General features: G+C 48.8%; 1 protein-coding gene across 1 annotated transcript in view; it reads right to left on the reverse strand.

The window, feature by feature from the left end:
- Nucleotides 1-15,748, reverse strand: part of TASP1 (taspase 1) — a gene marked incomplete at its 5' end in the record, with an annotated part of 142,726 nt that overhangs the window by 108,434 nt on the left and 18,544 nt on the right. The window contains 3 exons of the mRNA XM_015415655.1: nt 2,543-2,622; nt 6,000-6,084; nt 9,785-9,905. Coding sequence (XP_015271141.1) covers nt 2,543-2,622; nt 6,000-6,084; nt 9,785-9,905 — 286 coding nt within the window. The remainder of the gene's footprint in view (nt 1-2,542; nt 2,623-5,999; nt 6,085-9,784; nt 9,906-15,748) is intronic.

Raw genomic sequence — 15,748 nt, forward strand, 5'->3', positions numbered from 1 at the left:
CATTGCTCTACCACCAGATTTAAATATCTAATTCAAGGTGCCAACTTTCTTCTTTGGATTTTATGTTCCCAAAATGTCACAGAGCAGTTAATTTTACCATTTGCAGAGCGTGATGCATTTTTAACAGCCATTCTTTTTTGGCGGGAGGGGAGTCTTCCAATGCCTAGCAAAAATAATTCTTGCCACTGTCCACAAATCTGACACCTGCATTTGTATCTCGTGGGGAGCCAGCTTCTGGTGGGTCGCCGTGTGGGTCTCAAAGCAACAGAATGAAGTTGGAGTCCAGTGGCACTTTGAAGAAAAACAAAGTTTGATTCCTGGTACAAGGTTCCGTGTAGATGAAAGAAGTGTGCACGCATTTGTAGAAAGAATCCTTTCTACAAATCAATGATACACTTTTGAAACTTGAGCCTGAAACATTATTTGGCTTAAACCTAAGATAATATCTGAAGTTACTTTCGGAACCGTGTTTTAAAATCTGCCTGTAAATATATGTATTTATTATACGATTGTTGCCTTAAGAGATGTCTTGTAGTATGTAGAAGAAGATGAAGAAGAGATTGGATTGATACCCCGCCCTTCACTACCCAAGGGAGTCTCAGAGCGGCTTATGAACTCCTTTCCCTTCCCCTCCCCACAACAGACACCGTGAGGTAGGTGGGGCTGAGAGAGCTCTGACAGAAACTGCTCTTTTTCAAGAACAGCTCTTATCAGAGCTACGGCTTGCCCAAGGTCATCCAGCAGCTGCAAGTGGAGGAGTGGAGAATCAAACCCGGTTCTCCCAGATTAGAGTCCGCACACTTAACCACTACACCAAACTGTAATACAGTTCTTTGGCGTCTTCAGCCTGGATGCAGTTAAGCATTAATGTTTGTTCTACCCTATTTTTGTACTTCACCTGCAGACGTCTATTGTACTTACCTTGTGGTTGTTATTATATTGTTAAATAAAAATAATAAATTTTTAAAAAAGTGTGCATGCACACAAAAGCTTATTCCTAGGATGAAACTTTATGGGTCGCCGGAGTTTGCTTGCAGAGGGGAGGGGGAAGGAGGAATGCTCTAAGCTGTAGAGTCTTGTGAGCAAAAATTCTAACTTTGTGAGCTCCTGGCATTAAAGTTGTCATCAAGCGATTTGACTGCTGCATAAATGAGTCTGCTCTGGAGCCCTCCTTCCTGAGATGAGACAAAAATGCGTGAGCCGAAGGCTAAGAAACAGTGAGCTGGCTCACACTAACTCGGCTTAGAGGGAACACTGGTGTGGACACAAGCCTGGCAACCGGCCGGGCTTGCCCGCACGGTGGTGAAGCGTGACATCTGAACACAGACCACCATTTGCCCTCCCCTCCTCCCACCCACCTCCTATCATCAATCACTTCTTGAGCCTGAATGCTAGATTCCTGGGGACAATCTGCTCGCAGTAGGCATCAAAAATGTATTTATTTATTTGTTTAAATTTATAACCCGCCCTCCCCGTGAACGGGCTCAGGGCGGCGTACAGATGGGGCCAATGCCCAATACATAAAACATTAAAACTGCATTTTAAAAACATTAAGTACAACATAAGTGCTCTCCACAACAACTAACAAGGGAACAGACGACGTCATCAGGATGGTATCCTTAGTGGCCAGAGCTCCACGCAGTACCACCAACTTTGCGCTCACGGCGAGTTGGTAATAAGGGCTGGGACAGATAGTAATAGTTGTAGACAGATGGTAACAGTCGTGGCGGCTCCTACTCAAACGCCTGGCGGAAGAGATCTGTCTTGCAGGCCCTGCGGAACTGTGCAAGGTCCCGCAGGGCCTGGATCTCCTCTGGGAGCTCATTCCACCAGGTAGGAGCCGCCACCGAAAAAGCCCTGGCCCTAGTCGCCGCTAGTCTGGCCTCTTTGGGACCTGGAACCACCAGGAGATGTTTAGTCCCAGACCGTAGTGCTCGTTGGGGAACATAACGACGGTGCTAAAATGGTGCTAAAAAAGAATACCAAAGTGGCAAATCTGTTACAATGGTGTGCAGCAGCCAGATCAAACACAGCTGCACAGATTATTTAGCATGCCAGCTGCAGGAAACAAGGCGCAGCTACAAACCGAGGACTGCCACAGTACTTTAACCGTATGTTTAAATACCAGTGATCTGAATAATAAGAAGAGAAGAGTCTGGATTTCTACCCCACCCTTCACTACCCAAGGGAGTCTCAGAGCGGCTTACAATCTCCTTTCCCTTCCCCTCCCCACAACAGACACCCTGTGAGGTGGGTGGGGCTGAGAGAGCTCTTGACAGAAACTGCTCTTTTTCAAGGACAGCGCTTGTCAGAACTATGACTTGCCCAAGGTCATCCAGCAGGTGCAAGTGGAGGAGTGGGGAATCAAACCCGGTTCTCCCAGATTAGAGTCCGCGCACTTAACCACGACACCAAACAGGCTCTCAAACTGGCTCTCATAAGGTTTAGGCATGGCTGACGGCCACGCTGGAACACACCCTTCACACGTCCAGAAACGTAAAAATCAGTCGCTTAAGTTTCTGGCAACCAAAATTGTACTCACTTGTAGCCATGACGCCCGGAGGACAGGCCGGGATTCCATGGTCGACCGCCCACCGGAAAGCTCCTTCGCCAACTAAAAAACTAAGCAGACGAGAAGGAGTAGGAAAGAGCATTTAAAACCAGTCCCTTTTTTCACTCAGAACATTTTTTTAAAATTTAATTGCAAGTCATTTGTTTTATGAAAGGAAGTACTTATAAAAATGGAACATGGCGGGGAGATTTCATCCTGCAACTGAGGCAGAGCGGTAGGAAACCACACCACGCATAATACGGTTTACGAGTCTGAGTTAAATGGATAATCCAGGACTTGGAAAAGAGGACCGTCGCACCTTTCGACTCGGGAAGAGGAGCTGGATGCCTGCCTGCCTTTATAAAAGGCTTAAGAAAGTCAAGCAGGCACTGGGGCCTGATTACAATAAAAGAAACAGATCCTAATTAACTCCTTCTCAGAACACATAGGAGAAATGACTTCTTAGTAATTCTCAAAACTAACAAGTTTTCCTTTTAGCTCCAACACCAAGGTCAATCCTGTACTTCCGAGACACACTGGTGCTTTCTTGTAGGACACAAAAGATTGAGTTCCGCCACTAAAACTGGTCAGAAGGAGACTCTAAGAGAAAGCAAGCCAATTTCCGTGAATCACGTTCATAATCGGCAGTATTGATTTATTTCTGCAGGATGTGATAACCATCGGTGGAAATGACATTAGGGAACTACTGGATATAGTTCCAGGGGGCGGCCTACCTTAGACACCATCAAAAACTTTGGGAGAATCGAAGCTCTTTGGTAACTGACGATGGGAGTTTGGACTCTTGAAAGTTTAAACCCTGAAAAAATTGTGGGTCCCTAAAGTGCTACAACTAGGAGCTGCGGTGGCTCAAGTGGTTAAGACGCTGAACTGCAGGCTGTGGAAGGTCGGTAGTTCAGCAGTTCGAGACCCGGGTGCCACATGACGGAGTGAGCTCCCGTCTCTAGTTCCAGCTCCTGCCAACCTAGCAGTTCGAAAGCAAGAAATTGCAAGTAGATCAATAGGTACCACTTCGGCGGGAAGGTAACAGCGTTCCGTGCGCCTCGGTGTTTAGTCATGCCTGCCACATGATCACGGAAACATCTTCAGACAGCGCTGGCTCTTCGGCTTTGAAACGGAGATGAGCACCGCAACCCTAGAGTCGGATTCAACTGGCTTTCGAGCAAGGGAACCTTTACCTTTTACAAAGTGCTACAGGACTGGAACCCAGCTGTTCTCCTGGATATCACAGAATCATAGAATCACGGACTTGGAAGGGGCCAGACAGGCCATCTAGTCCAACCCCCTGCTCAATGCAGGATCAGCCACCCTAGAGCATCCCTGACAAGTTTTTGTCCGGCTGCTACTGAAAGACTCCCAGGGAGGGGGAGCTCACCACCTCCCCAGGCAGCTGATTCCACTTTGGCACAACTCTGTCAAAAAAGTTTTCCCTGATATCCAACCGGTACCTTCCCACCCTTAGTTTAAACCCATGATTGCGAGTATTCTCCTCTGCTGCCAACAAGAACAGCTCCCTGCCCTCCTCTAGGAGGAAGGGCGTCTTCACCCAAAGAGTAATAGCACGTGGGATTCACTGCCGCAAGAAGTGGTGGCGGCGACAAGCACAGAGAGCTTCAAAAGGGGATTGGGTCAACGTATGAAGCAGAGGTCCATGAGTGGCTATTAGACACCAGGAATAGAAAGAACACTCTGTCTGGGGCAAGTGATGCTCTGTCTTCTTGGTCCTTGGGGGGCAACAGTGGGGGGGCTTCTGGAGTTCTGGCCCGCTGGTGGACCTCCTGATGGCACCTGGGCTCTGGCCACTGCACAACACAGAGTGGTGGACTGGATGGGCCACTGTCCTGATCCAACATGGCTTCTCTTATGTTCTTGTGTCCGGGGCAGTGATGCTTTGTATTCTTGGGCGCTTGGGGGGGGCAACAGTGGGAGGGCTTCTGGAGTTCTGGCCCCACTGCTGTACCTCCTGATGGCACCTGGGGTTTGGCCACTGTGTGACACAGAGTGTTGGACTGGATGGGCTTTTAGCAGGAAGATTTAAGAAAATCCCCTACTCTGTTAGGTTTTGTGATTGTGATTCAGAGGAGATTGAAACAATCGAACACGTATTCCTCCACTGTAGTTTGTATGATGACATTCGGGCAGTCTATCTAGAAGCCATACTTAAGAAAGATGTCAAACAATCAGATGACAGAATGTTGTACCGTTTATTGGCTTCACAAAATACAGTGGTTATTGAAGCGGTGGCTAATTTCTGTAACTGCCTTATAATGAGGAAGTTATGTGTTTAATCAATGAACTGAAGGGTGACTGTTTATGACTCTGATCCATGCCAATAAAGGTTTTGAATTGAATTGACTGGATGGGCCACTGTCCTGATCTAACATGGCTTCTCTTATGTTCTTGTGTCCGGGGCAGTGATGCTCTGTATTCTTGGGCGCTTAGGGGGGGAACAGTGGGAGGGCTTCTGGAGTCCTGGCCCCGCTGGTGAACCTCCTGATGGCCCCTGGGTTTTGGCCACTGTGTGACACAGAGTGTTGGACTGGATGGGCCACTGGCCTGATCCAACATGGCTTCTCTTATGTCATGTCTGGGGCAGTGATGCTCTGTATTCTTGGGCGCTTGGGGGGGCAAGAGTGGGAGGGCTTCTGGAGTCCTGGCCCCGCTGGTGGACCTCCTGATGGCACCTGGGTTTTGGCCACTGTGTGACACAGAGTGTTGGACCAAATGGGCCACTGGCCTGATCCAACATGGCTTCTCTTATGTTCTTACTGGGTGGAGCAGGTAAAAATGTGTTGGCTGGTGGGTGGGAAGGACAGAAGGAAATAGGGAAAAGGGGAGAAGCTATGGGGTCTTTTTGGGAAGGGAAAGGAAAAATAGTGGGGGGCGGAGGTCCCCGTAGGTCCCTTCTTTATCCCAGCCCCTGTCCCGCATGTCTTTTGTCCAGGCAGGTCTCGTCATCCCTGGCATCGTCAAGAGGACAGCCTCCTCTGTTCTCCACCCGTGCAAAAGCCGTCTGGATCCAGCCCATTACTCGAAGTAGAAAGAGAGTACAAATGGAACATTTCTCAACAACAACTTTATGTTTAGCTCTGAAGTCTGATTTATCAGACTTTTGTAGTTCCGGCCAAAACATCAGAAATAAAAGCTTAGCGGGAACGTAAATATTTATACAAACAACCACAAAGAAAGAAGCCCAAACGCCACTGAAGACATCTTTTTATCCTCAATATCCCGTCTATTTATATCTGCAATTAAGTGCACAAGATGTTCCGAGCTCAGTGAACAAAGCCTGTCCTTCCCCCTTAAAAGCACGGTGGGACCGATCAGCGACCGAGTAGCACCAGGCTCCTTCTGATAAGACCAGAAGGTTAAAAGGAAAAACAATTTAACAAAAGGTCAGAAGGAAAAAAAAACACAATAAAGCGATTACCAAGGTGGAATTCGGCCAGCGGAGAGTTTCCCCTTCTGCCCCTCGCACAGCAGTCTGTTTGCAACGGAAACGGGATTCTTGATTCCTGAAAAGAGGGAAAGCTATTTAGGAAGCCTGCGACACTGTACAACGTCTGCAGGAAACTGGTAGTAGCACCATCACTGAATTTAAGGAAAGGTTCTGAATTTTAAGGAAAGGTTCTGAATTTTAAGGAAAGGTTGTGAATTTTAAGGAAAGGTTCTGAATTTTAAGGAAAGGTTCTGAATTTTAAGGAAAGGTTTTGAATTTTAAGGAAAGGTTCTGAATTTTAAGGAAAGGTTCTGCGACACTGTACAAAGCCAGCAGAAAACTGGTAGTAGCACCATCACTGAACTTAAGAAAAGGTTCTGAGCGGTGGCTCAAGTGGTTAAGACGCTGAGCTGCAGACCGGAAGGTCATTAGCTCGGCAGTTCGAGACCCGAGTGCCGCGTGACGGAGTGAGCTCCCGTCTCTGGCCCCAGCTCCTGCCAACCGCGCAGTTTGAAAGCAAGAAACTGCAAGTAGATAAATAGGTATTGCTTTGGGGGGAAGGTGACAGCGTTCCGTGCGCCTCGGTGTTAAGTCATGTCAGCCACATGACCACAGAGAAGTCTTCGGACAGCGCTGGCTCTTCGGCTTGGAAGCGGAGATGAGCACCGCCCCCTGGATTCGACTGGCTTTCGAGCAAGGGAAACCTTTACCTTTTTACCTTTTATCCGCTCTTTCTAGGACAGTGGACCTGGCAAGGAGACCTTTCGCCACCAGCTCTTTTATACGTAAAAAGGTCACTTTCAGTATGGCATGAACAAAGCAGTTCAGGTATGCACGCCGATGATGATGCTCTGATGTAGGTGAAGCTGGTGGCTTCAATAAGAGGAGGCCTACCAGGATTGCTGAGTCTTCCCTGGCCACCAGCGGGGGATAGGAGGGGCAGGGTTGCTAGCTCCAGTTTGGGAAACTGCTTGAGATTTGGGGATGGACCCTGGGGAGGACTGGGACCTCAGTGGGGGACGATGCCATAGACTCCACCCTCCAAAGCACCCACTTTCTCCAAGGGGAACTGAGCTCTGTAACCTGGAGGTCAACGGTAATTCCGGGGGATCCCCAGGTCCCACCTGGAGGCTCAACAAACACGTGGGAAACGCGGCAAAGTTAGACAAACGTAAAGAAACACCGCGTTAGAACAAAACACACTCAACTAATATGCACTTGTGTCTTCATATACCGAATTGAATACAATAGAGACCCTAGTGTATCTTATAGTAAAGGTAAAGGTCTCCCTTGCTCGAAAGCCAGTCGAATCCGACTCTAGGGTTGCGGTGCTCATCTCCGTTTCAAAGCCGAAGAGCCAGCGCTGTCCGAAGACGTTTCCGTGGTCACGTGGCCGGCATGACTAAACACCAAGGCGCACGGAACGCTGTTACCTTCCCACCAAAGTGGTACCTATTTATCTACTTGCAATTTCTTGCTTTCGAACTGCTAGGTTGGCAGGAGCTGGAACTAGAGACGGGAGCTCACTCCATCATGCGTCACACCCGGGTCTCGAACTACTGACCTTCCACAGCCCGGAGTTCACTGTCTTAACCACTTGAGCCACCGCAGCTCCCAGTGTATCTTATACACATTCATTAAAAAATAGAATACATTATAATACAAAAATGCTTTGATCCTCGCTGAATCACTTTTTGTGGAAAACGTTTAACAGCCTGCTGCATCTCTCATGCTTGCTTTGATGCTTGCTGAATCACTGTTTTGTGGAGAACATAACAGCCTGCTGCATTTCTCATCGTTTACGACTGTTGCGACCTTCATCAGTCTCTTATCAGGAGCAAAATCGTCTACAGCACTGGAATAGGTGTCTGCAGCTGTGGGCTCTTCTATTAGTAGATATATGGTGTTCTTTAGGTTTTTGTATTATAATGAATATGTATAAGAGACACTAGGGCAGTGGTGGCAAACCTATGGCACGGGTGCCAGAGGTGGCACTCAGAGCCCTCTCTGTGGGCACGCGTGCCATCGCCCCAGCCAGGCCCAGACCATCATTAAAGTGTCGCATTCTCTGCCAAATAATGTTAAGTCAATGAAAGCATTTGGGATTGCTTTCCTTACTTTGTTTGGATCATCTTAAGTTAATGCCTGAGTTGTTTTTTCTAAAGTAAAACCTCAGTATTCAGGTTAAATTGCCGTGTTGGCACTTTGCGATAAATGTGGGTTTTGGGTCGCAGTTTGGGCACTCGATCTCTAAAAAGTTCGCCATCACTGCACTAGGGTCTCTATTGTATTCAAATCAATATATGAAGACACAAGTGCATATTAGTCGTGTGCGCTTTGTTCTAACACAGTGTTACTTTACATTTGCCCACCTGGAGGTGGGCATGCCTACGTCCTACAGGCTATCAAGACATTTATTACGGCTGAAACGATAAATGGTGGCCAGAACAGAATAGAGAGAAGGGTCTGATTTAGAGGACTGAGCTGAGCGTATTTAGAAACTCATCAGACAAAGTTTAGGGGAAGAAAAATGGAAGAGACTGAAAGGAGCTGGAATAAATGCATAACTTACTTGAACGAAATGTTTAATCAGAATACAGCAAAGTAAACTGCACTGTTCTGAAGACATGAGGTAGCTTTAAAACTTCCCGCAAAATTATTGTTTTGCACATTTCACATGCTGTTCGGAACACCACCGAATATTTTCAGAAAACTAACAGGGCTACGATTTTTCAAAGATGTGCAAATAACTACCATATGATGCCTTACGTGACGGTGTCCCAGGAGACAGAAGTATACTCTGGACATTGGACGTTTGGTTTGGGGCATTTGAGCTCAATTTCCCCAGTCTGTGCAGTGAAAGTGACTTCATAAAGGTTTAAGAATGATTGAGGAGGAAAAAACTCACCAGTACGGCAGGCCAGCAGTGTACTATTAAGGATATGATCCAATTACCAATAAGTATGGGGGGGAAATGTTTTTTTGGTTCCCGGTTTTTCAATCAGCATCTCAAAATCAGCTATACTGTACCTTTCCAATTTAGAAAAGCCAAATTCATTCAGACTAGAACAGATGCTAAAGAAATTGGGGCACAAAGTTCAAGAATGAAATAGCTGGAAGGGTGTTGGCAAAGTAAGGACGGTAAAGGTTCAAGAAGACATAGCGCTGGATGCCACGATTCATTTCAGCGATGTGGGATCCTATGGCCCCTTTCCACCAGTGCTCCCTCTAAGCTGAGTTAGTGTGAGCTAGCTCACGGTTTTTTAGCCTCTGGTTCACAAATTTTTGTCCTCGCTCAGGAAGGAGGGCTCCAGAGCAGACTGGTTTATGCAGTAGCCAAATCGCTCGCTCACAACTTTAATGTCAGTAGCTCACAAAGTAGGATTTTTGCTCACGAGCCTCCAGAGCTTAGAGGGAGCACTGCTTTCTGCCATCAGAGCATGAGAGACTTTCCTTCAACAAAGACTTTTCTTCATCAGAGGAAGTCTTTCTCCATCGGAAAAAGTCATTCTCCATTGGAGGGCCTTTTCCCTTGAAATGAGACTTAACGGAAAGCCGTCATAAGGGTAATGGAATCCAGCCCATGGGCTTCTATTTACACGGTACATAAAAGGCATGCGCTCGCTCTGAACTGCGTCATACCCCTCTAAGGAGATCTGAGATACGGCCGCACACCATTTCTGATAGCATTTCAACCAGCTGTGAATCGAAGAACAGACTTTTAAAATGCCACCTTCAGTTTCAACGTTCTGCTTTTCAGAGCTGGATCAACGTACCACTGAGCGCTCCGACGGCTCCAAAATTGAGCGATTTCCCGTCCATGATACTAGCGTCACATTCTATCTCGCCCAGAAGGTTCAGGTTAGATCCCATTCCTGCATTTGTAAAGGGTGAATCCTACAAAGAAATGTTTTAAAAAAAATTAAGATAAAGACCAAACATCCACAATCACAACAGCCAGGGGTCATTTCCTGCAGGAGCGCACAGGAGCGGAGCTCCGGCATTAAAGAGCCCAGGGGGCAGGCACATGCAACAAGCCCCACCCCCTGCTTCCAGCAGGCCTCAGTCAGAGGAAGAAGCAGCCAGGTAAGCTGCAGAGCCCCCCCCCCAGCCCCCCGGTCCAAAGCTGTCCAGGGGCACCTTTAAGACCACGTTTTATTCAGGTACAAGCTCTCCCTCCTCTGTGAGGACAGATCTGCACGCCCCCCCCCAATAGCTAGGAATCCAAAACAGTCCAGTGGAGCCTGAGCGGTGGGTGTTGCCTTCTGACACAGTTCCAGTGATGTCAGGGGGTGTGGCATATGCAAATAAGTTATGAGTTATGCTAATGAGCCCCTGCACCTCTTTTTCTACGACATGACCCCTGACAACAGCATAGAACAAGAGTCAAGCAATGAGCGTCTGGGCGACGCTGAAATACACCCCTCCGACCACCATCTGCAACTCCCCACAGGAAATGAGAACGGCCACAGAAGAGGAGCAGGAAGACGGAAGAGAAAAGCACTGAAGGTACAGAAAACGATAAGGGTGAGAAGCTGCAACTGTGCTCGTGGTCACGGAAAAGAACAGGAGGGAGTAAACTGCTTTCCACCGGACCTCTCGGAGTCTATCTTTATTTTATTTATCAGTCCATCTAGGTCCTTTCTGCACTTGGATCTCACCCCTGGTTTCGTCAGAGTTCAGCTCGTGACACAGGACCTTGCATTTATCCCTGGTTATAACAGCATCTGCTTATCCCGGGACAAATGTAGGGCAAAACCTGGGTGACCTCGATGTAGTCTGGAAACAAGAAAATACCCTGAGATAATTACAGGGGTGAACTCAAGTGTGGTGTAGAATGTAAGTTCGGGGACAGGGTTGAACCAGGATTTAAGGTCTCGTGCAGAATCACCCCTAGTCCAGCATCCAGTCCCACAAAGGGACCAACCAGTTCCTCCAGAGGGCCAACAACAGGGCTTAGAGGCCGAGGCCTTCCCCTGATGTCAAGAGCCCTGCTGGATCAGACCACTGAGGGTCCATCTAGTCCAGCATCCTGTCTCACACAGGGGCCAACCGGTTCCTCTGGAGGGCCAGCAACAGGACCTAGAGACCGAAGCCTTCCCCAAGGTCAAGAACACAAGAAGAGCCCTGCTGGACCAGGCCAGTGGTTCCTCTAGACCAGCATCGTGTCTCAAACAGGGGCCAAGCAGTTCCTCTGGATGGCCAAGAACAGGGCAGAGAGACCGAGGCCCTCCCCAAGGTCAAGAACACAAGAAGAGCCCTGCTGGACCAGACCAGTGGTTCCTCTAGACCAGCATCGTGTCTCACACAGGGGCCAAGCAGTTTCTCTGGATGGCCAAGAACAGGGCAGAGAGACTGAGGCCCTCCCCTGACGTTGCCTCCTGTCTGTGGGATTCAGAGGTTTATTGCACCGGGATGTGGAGGTTCCCCTCAGTCACCCTGGTTAGTAACCATTGATAGACCCAGGGCTTTTTTTGTAGAAAAAGCCCATCAGGAACTCATTAGCATAACAGGCCACACCCAACAGCAGAAACTCATTAGCATATTAGGCACAGATCAATCGCATAATAGGCCATGCCCCCATGCCTTCCCTTGGCTTGCCCGGGTGCCCTGTGGCTGCGAGGATCCTGGGCAAGCCCCCCCTTGAAGGGAAGGGAAGGCAGTTTAAACTCAAGAAGGGGTGGGAACCAGTGTTCCCTCTAAGCTGAGTTAGTGTGAGCCAGCTCACAGTTTTTTAGCCTCTGGCTCACACATTTTTGCCTTTGCTCAGGAAAGGACGGCTCCAGAGCAACCTAATTTATGCAGTGGCCAAATCGTTCACTCGCTGCTTTCATGCCAGCAGCTCACAAAGTAGAATTTTTACTCACAAGACTCCACAGCTTAGAGGGAGCGTTGGTGGGAACCAGCGTTCCCGCTAAGCTGAGTGAATGTGAGCTAGCTCACAATTTTTTAGCCTCTGGCTCACACATTTTGGCCTTCGCTCAGAAAGATTGGTTCCAGAGCAAACTAACTTATGCAGCAGCCAAATGGCTCGCTCACAACTTTAATGGCAGGAGCTCACAAAGTGGAATTTCTGCTCACCAGACTCCACAGCTTAGAGGGAGCGTTGGTGGGAACCCCTGCTCTAGTGCCATTGTAGCTGCATGGCTGATCTCCTAACCCAAGCTCAGTCACCTGGAGTTGATGCTCAAGGCATAATTGTTAGAAGGGGTCAGGGGACAAAATGTGTAACACAAGGTATAGACCTGTTCATAAGGCATTTTTGTCAGTCCCCCAGAGATCCTAAAAGCCGACTACTTTGATACGGAATAAAACTGTGGCATTGTAAAAAGGCTGTGTTTCCTTTGCGGAACCCGAGAGGATGGCTTGCCATTTAACTGTCTGTTTGGGTAGAAAGTTAAGCCGTCCCAGACAGTGTTCCCACTAAGCTGAGTTAGTGTGAGCTAGCTCACAGTTTTTTAGCCTCCGGCTCACACATTTTTGTCTCAGCCCAGGAAGGAGGGCTCCAGAGCAAACTGGAGCTCCAGAGCAAACTGATTTCTGCAGTAGCCAAATTGCTCACTCACAACTTTAATGCTGGCAGCTCACAGAGTAGAATTTTTGCTCACAGACTCCACAGCTTAGAGGGAACATTGGCTCCCAGACTCTTGCAGAACTTGACGGCAGATGGTATTTTTTGCACCCGCGTGCAAAAGCCGAAACAGCTCAGGAATCCGGATCATCCGCCCACCCGCATACCTTGCACAGGGCTGATCAATCTCCAAAGCCTGCCGTTCAGAGCAAGAGACTGAAGTTAGTGCGACAAGGGAAGTAGTTAATAACTGCAAAAGGGAACAGGTTGTTTTGTTTTGCTTCAGTTTTGGTGGAGCCCTGCTCTGTTAACTGTCCTTCCGCACTGTGCTGGAACCAAAACCACCTGAGCAACTCAAAAGACTCCGTGTGACAGAACTGGGCACAGAACTGGGTTTTAAGCTGTTTTCCCTCATCAGCCTCAATGAATCAGCTTCTTTCTCCCTGGCTGCTCTTTTCACCCCCAGCAGAGCCTAGTCTCTGTGGACTGGCCTTTTCTACTTAGAACAGAAGAGAAGCCAATGTTGGATCAGGCCAGTGGCCCATCCAGTCCAACACTCTGTGTCACACAGTGGCCAGAAATACCAGGTGCCATTAGGAGGTCCAGCAGTGGGGCCAGGACATTAGAAGCCCTCCTACAGCCTCCCCCAGCAGAGGGCTGGCAGCAGCTATTCAAATGCACCCAGGCACTCAATCACATGCAAAACAATGCCCCTTCCTTTTCCTCTCAATTGCAGTCAATCACAGTCAAACAATGCCCTTTCCTCTCTCAAGCAGCCAGGAATCTGCAAAAACTCCAAGCGCTTCCACACACTCCCAGACCAGTTCTCCCACCAAAATCCTCAGCTGGATCCTCTCCGCTGAAAGCAAATAAAAAACCACTCACCCCTCTGTCTCCTGCTCCTGCTCCTGCTCAGAGCTCAGCTGGGTCTCCCTTGGGCAAGCCATAGTTCTGGCACAGCTGTCCTTGGAAAAGAGCCATTTCTGTCAGTGCTCTCTCAGTCCCACCTACCTCACAGGGAGTCTGTTGTGGGGAGGGGCATGGAGAGGAGTTTGTAAGCCGCTCTGAGATTCCAAGTGAAGGGCGGGGTATAAATCCAATCTCTTCTTCCTCTCTTCTCCTGAAGAGTCCTAATCTCTTCAACCTCTATATTGAGTGTGCCAACCACTAAAAAGGCCTTCTGGGAACCAGATCAGAATGTCTCCACTTTTGACAAATGGAGTGGCAGGTCCCTTGGTAGTGGAGGAAATGGCTGTCTAGTTGCAACCAGCTGACAGTGACCCCCAGTGTTCCCTCTAAACTAGGTTAGTGTGAGCCAGCTCACAGTTTTTTAGCCTCTGGCTCAGACATTTTTGTCTCAGCTCAGGAAGGATGCCTCTAGAGCAAACTAATGTATGCAGTGGCCAAATCGTTTGCTCACCACTTTAATGCCAGGAGCTCACAAAGTAGGATTCTTGCTCACAGGACCCCACAGCTTAGAGGGAGCGCTGGTGACCCCGCAGGGTTTTCAAGGCACGGGATGTTCAGAGATGTTTTGCCATTGCCTGCCTCTATAGAGCAGCCCTGGGCTTCCTTGGTGGTCTCCCATCCAAGGACTAACCACAGTCAGCCCTGCTTAGGCTGGGTGGCAGGCCAACTACACTCAACCAGACAGAATCATCTGGGATTTTAAGAGCTCGGGTTTTGCTTGGAAGTCGCCGCGGTTTTATCACACGTGGGGAACACAAATGTTATAACACATCAGCTAGGCAACACAGGAGGAGAAAGGGGAGGACGAGAAGACGATGATGACGGAGGACGAGGAGGAGAACTGGTTTTTATACCCTGCCACAAGGAATCTCAAAGCGGCTTACCATCTCCTTCCCTGCCTCTCTGTACAACAGGCAGCTAGGGAGGTTGGTGGGGCCGAGAGAGTCCTGAGAGAACTGTGACCGGCCCAAGGTCACCCAGCAGGCTTCAAGTGGGGGATCAAACCTGGTTCTCCAGATTAGATAGTCCACGGCTCTTAACCACTATACCACGCTGGCTCTCCCTAAGAGGCAAGGGGCAAACAGCCCAAGACAGACACAAGAAACAGAGCCCTGGAAAGCTATGCTACTCTTTCTAAGCTTTGCGGATAATCAGAAGGAAGAAGTCAGCGGAGCAGACAAATGCACAGGTTATAAGGAATGGTTTCTGGTGCATCCCCGTGAGGTCAGATATCCGACCAAGTGAGCTCCGACGCCCGAAGTTTATAATCTGGAAAATTTCTGGGAAATTAAGGTGCTACTGTTATGTAACAGTTATAGGAGGTAACGAAACTCACTGTAATATGTTTTGGTTACTATGTATAATAGTGTTCAAAACAATTAAAAACTTTAAATTAAAAAAAAGGTGCTATTGGACTCATGATGATAAAACAGTGGAAGAAGTAAATGGTTCGAGGCGTCCCTTCAATTTTTATGAGTTATGGTTTTTTAAAAAAACAAACAAACAGGTACGTTCATATTTAACATGTGCCACTTTAAACATTAAAGGAGAGGTCACATCTGTCCCTGTGTTCTCAGGTGTTGTCCACATTCAAAAGATGTTGACACAAAATATCGACTAGCAAGGCATTAGTTTACATGGGGTAGTGTCAGGCACTATTAGAAAGACAGGGCTGGAGATGACAGGTCTATCAGGGGCTACTACCCTTGGTGACTAACGGGAACCTCCATGTTCAGAGGAAGTCAGCATCCCAGAATCCCAGAGCCAGGAGGCAACATCAGGGGAAGGCCTCGGTCTCTCTACCCTGTGGTTGGCCCTCCAGAGGAACTGGTTGGCCCCTGTGTGAGGCAGGAAGCTAGATGGACCACTGGTCTGATCCAGCAGGGCTCTTCTTAGCTCCTTTACTAACATCCAAGCCCGTTGTAAAGGCAATACAATGAGCTCCAGACTGGGCCGCGGGTGGCTGTCCGTCCGGGGAGGCCACCCGCCGGCCCGTTCCCTCCTCCCTCTCGCCCGCCGTGGGGCAGGGGGCACAGCTAGCCTGGGGTGCGGGGAGCCATGGAGAATGATGGTGGAGCGGGGGCTGGGCTCGCTTACCCCCGGGTGAGGCGGGAGACACCTGGGGACGCCGCCACACAGGATCCCCCCGCCTGCAGCAGGCCTGCAGAGCCGCCACCACCGCCGCCTCCCGCTGGGCTCT

This window comes from Gekko japonicus, unplaced genomic scaffold, assembly GCF_001447785.1.
Source record: "Gekko japonicus isolate JY-2015 unplaced genomic scaffold, Gekko_japonicus_V1.1 scaffold3307, whole genome shotgun sequence".
NCBI lineage: Eukaryota > Metazoa > Chordata > Lepidosauria > Squamata > Gekkonidae > Gekko > Gekko japonicus.